Source organism: Nymphaea colorata, chromosome 10 (assembly GCF_008831285.2).
Source record: "Nymphaea colorata isolate Beijing-Zhang1983 chromosome 10, ASM883128v2, whole genome shotgun sequence".
NCBI lineage: Eukaryota > Viridiplantae > Streptophyta > Magnoliopsida > Nymphaeales > Nymphaeaceae > Nymphaea > Nymphaea colorata.
Genome location: NC_045147.1, coordinates 19,085,619 through 19,097,905, shown reverse-complemented (window position 1 = coordinate 19,097,905; position 12,287 = coordinate 19,085,619). Strand labels below are relative to the sequence as shown.

The window sequence follows — 12,287 nt, the reverse complement described above, 5'->3', positions numbered from 1 at the left end:
AATTACTCATTATTTTAAGCATTGACGACGAGAGCTTACCCAAAAACATACATCATTAATATAGCTAATGTTATCATAAAAACATAATAGATGTTCAAATTGTATATTCTTCTAACTGAAGGTGATTTGACATGACTTCTATCTGAAGAATTTGAACAAGTTTTTTCTGATCTCAGACTCTGGCATGGACGACAATAGAAGTGAATTGACCACCGAATAACAAGAGAGAAACAATGGTTTTTAAAATGAAAAAGAAGAGATAAGGATCGGAATGACATGACTTAGGACAAAGAGGCAATCACATCTGAGCTTATTATTTGGCAGAGCATGAATCTTTATATCTGTACGTTGGACGGTGGAGCGGCATGGACAGGCATTTGCCTTTACAAATTGTAGTTCTTTTCATATTTTCAATCATTTATATATTTATATACTGTGTGTTTTTAATTAGTTGCCTTATGCCCCTTAATCATTTTATTATTATTTTTTTAATGAGTACCCTTTGTAAGAAATTGCTTGGTTGGACACCACGGTACTACGCTTAAAACCCAAACTTGAGTTTGACTCGATTAAATTAATAATATATATTTTAGTATCAAATAATATATAAATCTAATTAATTATAATAAAATATTATAATTATATATAAAAATCAATAAAATATATATTAAAAAAAAATTATTGAACCAACCCGAGCTTAATCAGCTCCACCCGGGCTAGCCCACCCGAGTTGCCCGATAACTTGTCGGGCTGACCCAATGCCTTTTTTTTTTTAACCGGGTATCAGGTACCCTACTTGACAGGCCTTAGCCATATTCTAAAGAAAAAAATACATTTTACAATATAAGGATGTCGAGCCCTAGACCTTTCCTTACAACATTGGATTTGAGATTAAGAAGATGAGTTGAAATTAAAATAAATAAAATGAAAGAGTTTAAGGTAGCTTTCAGACGACACCTTTAAAAAAATGTAAAAATAAAATTTTATTAAAACTTAAATGTTTAATTAGTTTCCCACCAAAAGCGTTTGGATGACACACTCAAGACAACATTTAAAAAAAAAAAAAAACTTAAGGGGAAAAGGCAAGTTATTTACTCTGTTTTAAAAATGCCGAGTAAAGATGTCATCCAAACACACCCTCAATATTTACCTTTATTATATGATTTAACTTGCCCTATCAGTTATCATTTGATTAGCTTTGAAAAATCATGAGTGCCACATAATTAAAATCTAGAAATAGTTCCTGAAAATATTTGATCATTTGAAGATCCATCAACGATCTTGCGGGACTGATTTCAGTGCAGATCCAACAACTAAATTAGTTGTTCAAAATAGAGTCAAAATTAAATAGCGAACTGTTTCTATCATTGCTAATCTCTCAGACGTATTTTGCTCATTGTGAATAACTGAACAATTTTTTTTTTTTAAAAAAAAGAAGAATAAAATGAATGTTGGCGCTCCTTCAACTGGTGCCAACAATCGTCAGCTTTTTAAATGCATTTAATTGTCTAGTTATTAAAGATCGGGGAGTAGGTAGTTTTCCTTTTTACTATATTCTAAAGATTCCTTCGTACATGGGGTTGGTATAAGGTGAGCGCCTCCATGTCCTATTTCTTCTTAATTTAACTTTCTCCAACTTATAGTGCAATCGAGGTAATTATTATGCTTTATTAGGATCGGTAAATTCATCCTTAAGATACAACATATATATATATATATCTCAAAATTAATTGGTTCAGGTAATCTTAAGCAAGCGTGTCTACTCATTTCTTTTCTTTGCAACGGCACTTGTGTGACATTGTCAAGAAATAATTTCAATTGAATTTAACCTCGAAGACCAACTTGAAAACTTGTATAAAAGGTGCGGATGGATTTGTTATTAATAAAAAGCAAGTCAGCTTATGAATTTAGAAAAGAACTATTGAACGAGAGCTATTCAGGCCAACTTTTGGTTTTTGTCTTGGTCTGCAAGTTCTTATGTGGGGCACCGTCATCTTTTTCTTTTGTTTTTTTGGCTTGTTCTTATTTTAACTCTTATCGTAGGATTCTTATTAGTGACATCCACTAAGCTGTTTCCAAGAAAATCCAACAGGACCACGCTATGTTCTAATTATTTTCAGCTTAAAATGAAGTCTTGGAATGATCGTCTGAGCAGGAATACTATGCAACAAAATAGGCCTGCAATATTTGATTTATTTTCTTGTCTCCGGGTCATCTATATTGACATCTTATTGTTGAATCATATGTCAAAATTTTTAAAGTTAATGATAGAACAAGCTTCAGTCTACAGTTTATAATGAAATATCCATGTAAGCCATTTAGTTGGTATGAGATATTATCATGTAATTGATTGAGCCAATGACTAGCTTTTCCTGATAATCTACATTGTTGGTAACAAGTAACTGCTTTTGAATGGAATGCCAATTTTCAAATGAGAACATGCTCAGTCAATCTATTGAAATGAATATTTGAAATGCCATAATTAGACATGTCCCAACTCAATAGCCCAAGTTCAATTCTTACCAAATCAACCATGTGGGTCACATATATAAATGTAGTTGCACTTGACCAATTCAACTTGCAATAATAATGATATTTAATTTGCACGGCTGTAGAAAAAGCTTTTTTGTTGAACCCAACTGGCCTTGGGTGCTAAGTTGGGTTCATAAATATTGATCTAAAGTAAAAATCTAATACTCGGATTCGCTAAATAACACGGAATTTGATTAGGATTTGGATCCAAATGATGTCATAGCTTTCCAACGGCACCGATACAGGCCGATGTGTCGGCCGATTTTTGAAGAAGGCTGTATCGGCCCCTTATCCTATTGGCATAGTCCGTTGCGATGCGGGTTGATACGCTCCTACTGACGACAGTGGTTGGTGGAGAGCAGAAGGTATACACAACGCCCGCTGTGCGGGTAGATAGAACAGATAAGACACAAAATAATGCGATTTTCAGGCAAGAGTGAGATGGGAAACAGGTGTATCGTAGATACGTGGCAGGCGCAATCTCCCTTAAACCACGTCAGAGCCACCAATGATTGCGTCATTGCATGAATGAAGGTTGAAGGAAACCTTCCCAAAAGGGACCACCCCCTCACTGTCTGGTTGTTGGACCAGCGAGAGGGAAAGGGTCAAGAAGTGGCACCAGAAGAAGCACCAAATCCTCGTCGCTGCTGCCTTTGGTATTTTGAGAATAGTCTACTGATCGCAGTCTTGTTGGTGGAGAAAGGAAACGACGCGTTCTCGACGTTTCTTGGATCAAAAACTCATCCTTCCGTCAAAATAGACCCTTCCTTTCAATCAGATAATTGTTTCAGTTTCGAAATAAAAATAAACTATCCGGTTGGTAATCTATAATTGAAATTCCCACCCTTTTCTTTTTCTCATCTTCAGCCTATCTCTTTGACAGGTAGTCGCAATCTGCTCTTATTTTCTGTCACCCGTACGAGGCAAAGAGGTACGCTGTTGTCTTCTCTATCATTCATTTTTTTGGGATATTCTTCTCTTGTCTGGTTGAAGTTGGGGATGAGTTTTTGTGGGTAGCCTCGATCTTCCTCCCTTCGCTGTTGATCGGTTTGTCGTTGGTTTCTGAGAATTGTTGAAAGTGGGTAATGATTTTTCTGATGGGTGGTCGAACAAGAAGTTCGTTTCTGGTGTTAATTGCCAGTTGATTGAATTTTTGACTGTTGATGACTGAGCTTGGTATTCTAAGTATTTTTTTTTGTTTTGCTTTTCGTTTTGTCTGCATCTTTCGTCAGATTTATCTGAACTTGGTTTCCTTTGCTGGGTGTAATGAAACCAGAGTTTATTATTCGATTGATTCACTTGTCAGGCCGCTGGGTCTTGAATAATTGAATGTTTACTAACTGATGAATCTGATTATCTATTATTCTTGATGTATCATCCGTTTCAGTAATTTGTCTAAGATGGGTGCAAGCGTGCCTGGCTTTTTAACAGCTTGTTGTTTCTGGGAGATAGAGGGTTTGAGTGCACCTAAAATTAGCTTCTAAGAGTGTCCCGTGTCTGAAAATAGTAAAATTTTAGCCAAATTGTCGATAAAATTTTGTGTGTCATACCTGTCTACCATTAGGATGGTCACTGAGCATTTACGAGGAGATAACTTGAGAGAAATTCTACCTTTCGACATGTTAGGTCTTTCTCTTTTATTATTTAGCTGCTTGATGACGTGCAATTCGTTTGAATTTTGATTGCCGCAGGTTGGTGGTTGGCAGATTTGTGCATCTAAATGGGATCAGAGGGGCCACCAGCTGTTACAGTCCACATTACTGGATTCAAGAAATTTCATGGCGTTGCTGAGAATCCAACCGAAATAATTGTGAGCAATCTTAGTGCGTACATGGAGAAAAATGGATTGCCCAAGGGGCTTGTTATTGGTAGCTGCAATGTACTTGATACAGCTGGGGAAGGTGCCCTTCCTGAGCTTTATCAGATCTTTGAGGCAGCTGCAGGCAGTACCAATCCAGAATCTTCAAGTGGGCGCCGAGTCATACTGGTAAGAAGGATCTCTCTTTCGGATTCAGTTATTCCGTTCATATTTGTGGTATTATGAGACATGATTTATGGCTGCAGTGGTATCAATGCATAAAATTCTGTTTCAGTTGACACGTTATTCCCTGGTGGTTTGGGCATCAGCAAAAACTAGTGTTGTACATATAATGTTTCTATGTGCATTCATGCAGATAATGCATTTTTGTTTTGATAGCTCATTTATGCATCAAAAGATCTGTGCACAAGATGTGTAAACCAACAACACAGCTGACAGCTGTTCTTGTTTTATCTTTCCTGTTTTAGCTTGCTTTTAGTTTTACTTTTACTTCACGTCTCTGACTTGCTTGATTGGACTGCAAAGCTGGAATCGCCTGTAGCTTCAGTGGAAATGATTGTGAATATTAACAAGTATCTGCATGTTGTTTCTGCAAAGTGTGTTTTGTTTAAGTTTATAATTTGGCTCATTATACCCTTCATTTAAAATATTTCTTACTTTAGATTTTAGAAGTTTTGCTTCCCACCTTCAGAATCCAAATTTGGCTCATCTCTTGGGAAACTAAATATGCAATAAGTGTCTTTTGCTTCCTATTTGTGCTTTCGTTCAGTCTGAGAATTTTGGATCCGCTTTTTGAGTACTGTATGGAACTGCCCAGGGATTAGTTTTAATACTTTTGGTGGTGTTCCCAGAATATGGCTACTTACTCATTTCTGCATATTAAGTGCTTGACTTTGCGCTTCACTCATGCTATTGGAAAGTGCAATGGACACACATTGGAGATGAAAACTGCAGTTTAAGTCTCTTGATCTGAACTTTGTATCAACTTATCATGCTTTAGTCTAATGTGTGAAATAATAAGCCCTCATACGTGCGGTTGCTTCCATCTGATATTCAATGTCATCATTAGTTCGTTAATGACCAGTATTCAACCTTAACTTATGTGTTCAATCATGCTATAATAGAAGAACATTTGTTAGTTATGTGTTCATGCTATCAAGTTAAATTTGGCATGTCACACACACACACACATGAGCAACTGTTTCTTCATGTGACTTAGAATTTGGCTTATGTAACTCTTTTTAACTTTTTCAAAAGTACCCATATGTACCATGAATGGAATTGGTTTCATGTTTTTCTGATGTCCATTATGTTGTAAAACTTCTGTTTGTTGATCCTTATATGCTTACTACGCCAATGTATGTTGGAAAAAAGCATCACCCAATACTCGTTCCTAGGTTTTTGGGCATGGGGATTACTTCCTATGGTTAGTTTTGTATGGACACGTTTGTGATTGTCAAGTAGATTTTGCATAGAAATGACTACAGCATGATGCTGTTGCATATATAATTACGTAAAATCAGTGGCAAGAACATGAAAATGGCCAACATGGTGCATAATGTAATGGCAGTAGCCATAGTTTGATATGAGACCAACTTGCAGGGTTCTTTTTCTAGTTGAAAATGCCACATTCCAGATAGAGATACTATCCACGTAATTGGATATTGTTGGCATAAATGAAAGAACATTCAAGTCTTCTCAAGCAGAATAGGTTTACGTCAAGGTCATTTTCATGCAAGCTATCCTTTTTGGCTCTGGAGATATGGAGAACAATGTTAATATCAAATGATTGGGCTTGTTATGTTCTACACAAAGCCATAGAAGTCATACAGAAATGGATTGGGCTTGTCAAACACCATGTTAAAGAAATAACTACTAATGAACTGCCCAGATCTGCGACCTGTAGTGGCTGGCCTTGGATACCAAATTTACTGCTTGTGTTCTTTCTCTCACTAGCATCTAAAAACTGGTGTTTCTTTCAATAATCTTCTCTATTTGCTCAAGAAGAAAAATGAATGGGGTAAGTACTTAATAAGCCTACACATCTTGAGAAAAGCACATTAAACTAGTAACTTAATGAACACAAGGGAAAAGTTTCAGTTGGTTAATAACTTCCAGTGGTTTTGAAAGACCACAAAACATAGCAAGGCAGGTTTAATAACATGAAGTATTCCGTATTACTTGAGTGGAATGATAGTAAGTATATATGCGCCTCAACCTGCCTTTGAGAATTGGATCAAGTGCAAGATAAACAGAACTTTTCTTACCATAACATGATGGATCATAAAACTGTTAATACTAAAAGCATAACTACACTTAATCTGCAATAAGTCTAAAGCAGTACTAGCTAATACCTAATTCTAAAGGTGTCCAGCTAACTGATTGGCCTTGTTGAGGAGAGGGGATCCAACGGAGTAGCCAACCAACCTTGACCTGGGTTGGCTAATTCAAGAGCTACTAGTTCTTGTACAGGGGCACTCTGCTTGACAGGCACCGATGGTTTATGTTCCAAAATTATTCTTCCTGGCCTTGGGCATTCAGGATGGATCATTACCAGCCTTAAGGTCATGAAGTCAGATGCTGCAAATTTCAATACTTGATTTGACTGTTTCATTTCTTTTTGCTTAACCATGAAACAGTTCTTAATTCAACAAGTAAAAAGGACATGATAACACATTCTTAAATCTGGCTTCTCACTGTTCTGCATCTGGCAGCCTTTTTCCATTTATGTGTTCATTGGTGCAGTTAAAAAATTTATTGCATATACTGTCTTTCATGTAAACCTTTATGTTCTAGTAAATGCTTCGATACTTCTCTGTGGTCAGAGCATGAATGAATTATGCTTGACTTACGACACAAAATATCCTTCATCCTGCATCTCCCAAGATGTGGTGTAGGACTACCCACTATCTCTAAACAACTATCTGTTCATGGAAAATAGTGTATCTGTAACTATTTGTATACTTTCACCTTTCGAACATAAAATTTCATCTTCTGTCTGGACTTTCCAATGTTTATGAACACAGAAAATGTGTTGTTAAAGCAAAAACGTTAAAAATGCAGAAAAATAAGTCTGCCGAATAAAATGACAAAAAAGTTCGATTTTTTGAAAAAAAATGCCAATTTTTTTTTTAATTTTATGCATTTCTTTCACATTTTTTAATGTCAAACCGCTTGTTCCCATTGTATAAGTTTTTATTTGTTTCTTATCTACTTATTTTTTAATGTTGTCTTACTAGTTTCTCATTTATTTTATTTTTCCCTAATTTTTAAGAATTTCTATTTTAAAAAAAAGTTTACCATATTTTCTCCTTTTTCCTGTCTTTTTCAAGGTCACTGTATTATTGTCTAGAAAAACCTCACCGTTTAAAAATGCGAAAACAATATTTGTAACTATGATTTATTTTTGTTCAGTAAATATTATTTCTTTAAGGTACTCTCAGTTCATGTTCATATGGAATTTAGGATTTAATATTTTCTTTCATATATTAGCCATGAGGTGCTTCTATAGGAGTTTATATCATCTGGTCATATTAATATAATCAAATGGGTCATTATTATTCTTTTTGGAGTTTTCATTGTGTTGTGAGAATTTGGAACAGAACTCCAGAGGCATGTTTATTCAATATCTCAATTTTTAGATGATCAGTCAAGTTCATGGAGGATGCTCCATGCAACTAACTTGAATTCCCCATATAAAATTGCACTTGCACTTTGTTATTGAACGATTATTTTTCACTCGTTGCCTTGCATGGACAACTTGTTTTTTGTCAGTACCTTTTAGCAAAGATCTTTTCATGCATGTGCATGCACATGCATGCATTCTTGCATACACAAAGGGACACATTTTCCTATTTCCTTTCATGGTACATAATAGCACCTCTAACTTTGGTAAGTTGAAGGAACAAGGTAGGTGAAGGAACAAGTCAAAATCATGGTGGACAGACTTTTGCAAATGTATTATTGGCAATATTTGGAATCTCATGTCTCCCTTCTCCCTTATGCATCATCTCCGCATGTGAATCTTATAGGAGCTGACCTTCTCTGTTGTGGGATAATGCATATTCTGAGCATATGATCAATCATATGTTGTGCTTGATCAGAAAACAAAATCATTGGCAAAACAGGTCTAACCTGATTAGGAAAAATTCAAAAAGGAAAACAGTTTATAGTTTGGTGATAGAAGGAATCTGGCCTGGTGGCTCATCTAGATTCAGCCTATCAAAGTATTATTCATGGAATGGGCAAGCATAATAATTCCAAAAGATCTAGGACTTTGTCATTTTGATTAATGTATCACATGCATGTATTTATTCTGTTTCCTTTTGAATCTCTTATGCAAGTTTGGGTCCTTGAAAAATTAATGCATCCACTTTTCCTGTTTATGGAGATCTGTAAAGTGTAAACAGCTCTGTAGTTGATTGATCATGTTAAACTTGTTCTGCTATTGTGAATCTCGTACCTGGTTACATCAATTGTTCATACAATTGAAAAATACATATGCACATATTATATTCCACACATAATGATGGACATATGTATTTCCCATGATCTAGAGTGAGAATTACACGTACTTAAAGTAAATCTAGACGATGACATGATTTCCTGTTGAATTTGACCTTCTTTACATTTCATATGTTGCCTGTGCTATTCACACTTACTTGTGTCTTGTTGGTATACAATAAATGTTAACTGCCTATGGTGATGATACTGTTATTTATAGCTGACTTACATCATTAAAGCATTCTTTTTGAATTCACCAATTTCTTCTGCAGCTTCATTTTGGAGTAAATAGTGGGGCATCAAAATTTGCAATTGAGAAGCAAGCCATTAATGAAGCCACATTTCGATGTCCAGATGAGATGGGCTGGAAGCCTCAGGTAGTACAAGCCCCCTTTAAATGGATTCATTAATGAATATAAGGTATAAATCTGCATAATTGATTTTTGTTTCTCTCCTTTTTGAAAATTTTAAATTTTTGTTCAATTGCAGAAAGTTCCTATAGTTCTGTCAGATGGGAGCATTTTACGGATGCGTCAAGTAAGTCCATTTGTATTTCTTATTGGAATACTTGTCAAAGCACACATAAGAAGATATACTCAGAAGTATCTTTCTTGTTGAACTTGTATGTGGGAAACGCACTCTAGGCATTTTGGGTGACTGGTCTATGAAATTTTCTGTTTCTCCTTGATGAAGAAGCAGCTGCTATGGTGGAAACTCTCTCTTTCTCTCTATGAATATGTTCCCACTGACACCAAATGTACAGAGAAAAAAGACCGTGAAATGTGGACATCTCTGGTTGTGATCCTATGCTAGAATATTCAAAAGTTGTGCATTCTCATGCTTCTTGTCATTGTTTAGGTAAATAGGAACTTTGTGGAGTCAAACAGTTACTTGGTAAAAGCATCTAAAACTTCAGCATAAATCTGTCTTGCTTGGTGCTTATATTTCAATAGAGTAGCGTTCTTGATGTGACTGTTGCTTCATGTGCAGCTTTTGCCATTTGCAACTGTACCTTTTGTAAGAATGTGCTAGAGGCAGAATCAATGTTGTGAATTAATGATAACCGCTATAAGAAAGTTCTTACATAGGATACTGCACAAGCTTTTTCTGATTCTCAATTACAAAAAAATCATAAGATTAATTTTGATTGTTGATTTCTATTCTATCATTGCTAGTGGAAAGACAAAACACATGTGTTGCCTGTTTCACAAGATTTTTTGTGTGCTTGTTTCACAAGATCTTTTTTTGTATATTTTCCCGCTGAATTTTTACATAATATTGTGGCAAAGTAATTCATCTGAATCCTTTTGACAGACCTCTCTTCCAGTTGATGAGATCACCAAGGCATTAGCAAAAATGGGCTATGAGGTGATGGCATCCGAAGATGCTGGCAGGTTTGTGTGCAACTATGTCTACTATCAGTCTCTTCGATTTGCAGAGGAGCACGGCATGAAATCTTTGTTTGTTCATTTTCCCCTCTTCTTCACCATCAGTGAAGACACCCAAATGAAATTCATTGCTTCACTCTTGGAGATGCTTGCTTCTTTAAACTAGCTAATCTCTTAGCTGGTTTGTTTACTTTAATGGACATTTATGGAAGTGTCTTTTCTGCGTAACCTGTTGTATGTGTACATTGACAAGGAGAGGGAAAATGAATAACTTGTGCAAATTGTCCTGTACAATAAGTTTCTCTTCCAGAAAAATTACCTTCTCCTTTCTTACCATCTTTTTTGTTTGTCTTGCCAAAGGTAATGTTCATCCTCATTCTTGCATATGCTTATGCTTTTATTTTGGACAGTAAAGGTTTTATGAGGGCACAAATTCATAGTATTTCATAGTCGTTTTGACATCAAGAACTGGAGAATTCTCTTGCTGCTCTATGCTGTTCATAAAGGTTTTCATTCGAGTCTTGTTCTTATATGTCCATAAGCAACCCAAAGAGAGGCTAGTTCTGCTTAATGGAACATTAATAAGTTTTGGCAAATCCAAGGGCAACCTGGTTCTTATGTGCTGCAACCGGGTGGCTGTGAACAGTAATAGGTTTTTTGGCAAATTCCAGAGCGGCGTGGTTCTCATCTGCTAGAACTGGGGTGATTGTGAACCTAGAAACCTAGAACTCTACTGAGGGAGTCCTTATTGTCCACCGCCATCTCCCCATAGCTACCAGGAAAGTGGGTTTACCTTTGCTAGAGTTCGCATTTCGCTTTCGGTTTCCTTTTGGCTTCACATTGCTTCCCATAACCCCATTTGCCTATGCTAGTGTAAAAGGTTCATATACTTTGAGCACTATTTTGCTTTAGCTTACACTTGATGAACTAGTCACCTAGCAATCCATGTCCACACACATGGAGCCCTCAGTCTCACAGTAGCCAACTCATCATCTTGCGTATCTGAGAAACAGCCCATTTCCAGAAGAAGCAGGAGAACAAACTGAGTGCTTGACCTGGGAGTCAAAAAGAATTTATTGAAATCGTCTAGATACATCGGAAGTCAGAGTTGGGTAGTGGAGAATTGCGATACACCAAACCATGGATTTGATCAGTATGCAGTCCCATAGTGGCCTGTCCATCATCTTGCCTATTTGAGAAACAGCCCACTTCCAAAGCAAAGAGGAGAACAAACTGAATGCTTCAGGGAGGGGTGCGAAAGAATTGATCGAAATCGGCTAAATACATGTGAAATCAGATTTGGGTAGTCTAGAATTGCGAAGCGCTCAACGAAGGATCTGGTCCATTTTTGTTCTATTTTTTTTTTTCTTTTAAGTATATTCAAAAGATTGGATCTTATACATGTGCCTTGAGCATAACCAATAAAAGGATTTGTGGCAAATTCTTTATGCATGGTGCTGACATTGGTTTCCCACACAAATTTCGCAAACTTCATACTTGCGAGTGCGCGTGATGCTTTCCTTGGAATCATACATCGGATTGTACCTTCAAGCACAGTTGCTCAATGGGTCGGACCTCTGCTGGAAATGGTGGCTTAGATTCAGCGCCATTGCTTGCCCTGATTGACCGGTATCCGCAAGTTTTTAAGTTTGTAGATCAAACTGTTCGAGGTCAGAGAGGACCTTAGATCAAGGTCTAGTGTGAAGTTAACCTACTGATGAATCGTGTATTGTATAATTGGTGAGATACACCTTAGAGGTCATCCTTTTGGTGGACGATTCTGTTTTTTTCCCTTCCTTCTACTTGTCGCCAAGGTTGCATAAAAAAGTAAACCAAGAAAGGTTGGCGGGATGGGGATGGAAATGCATGTCCAAGGGTTCTTTAATCATGCCCTTAAAAAAATATTCGAGTAAGGTTCGTCTGGAAAGTGTTATGGCCATTTTTTATTTCTGGAATGTAATGTAATATACATTTTGATGAGCCATTTTTGTGTACTAATTGTAAAAGTACGGCAGTTCCAAGGTTGTCCGTTCACATAATCTATC

The 12,287-nt window shown here is 36.4% G+C and overlaps 1 protein-coding gene across 5 annotated transcripts; it reads left to right on the top strand.

The window, feature by feature from the left end:
* Window positions 1-2,999: 2,999 nt before the first annotated feature.
* Window positions 3,000-10,578, top strand: LOC116262491 (uncharacterized). 5 transcript variants are annotated; one of them, XM_050080151.1, is made up of 6 exons: window positions 3,000-3,352; window positions 3,420-3,463; window positions 4,224-4,519; window positions 9,127-9,231; window positions 9,344-9,391; window positions 10,169-10,578. In XM_050080151.1, exons 3-6 carry the CDS (start codon window positions 4,253-4,255, stop codon window positions 10,406-10,408), a joined length of 660 nt encoding a protein of 219 aa, XP_049936108.1. In that variant the 5' UTR covers window positions 3,000-3,352; window positions 3,420-3,463; window positions 4,224-4,252; the 3' UTR covers window positions 10,409-10,578. The 5 variants fall into 5 exon arrangements, with proteins under 5 accessions (XP_049936108.1, XP_031497781.1, XP_031497782.1 ...); XM_031641921.2 differs by having other exon boundaries at window positions 3,002-3,348; window positions 3,416-3,463; XM_031641922.2 differs by lacking the exons at window positions 3,000-3,352; window positions 3,420-3,463 and adding an exon at window positions 3,472-3,610.
* The last annotated feature ends 1,709 nt before the right edge of the window (window positions 10,579-12,287 follow it).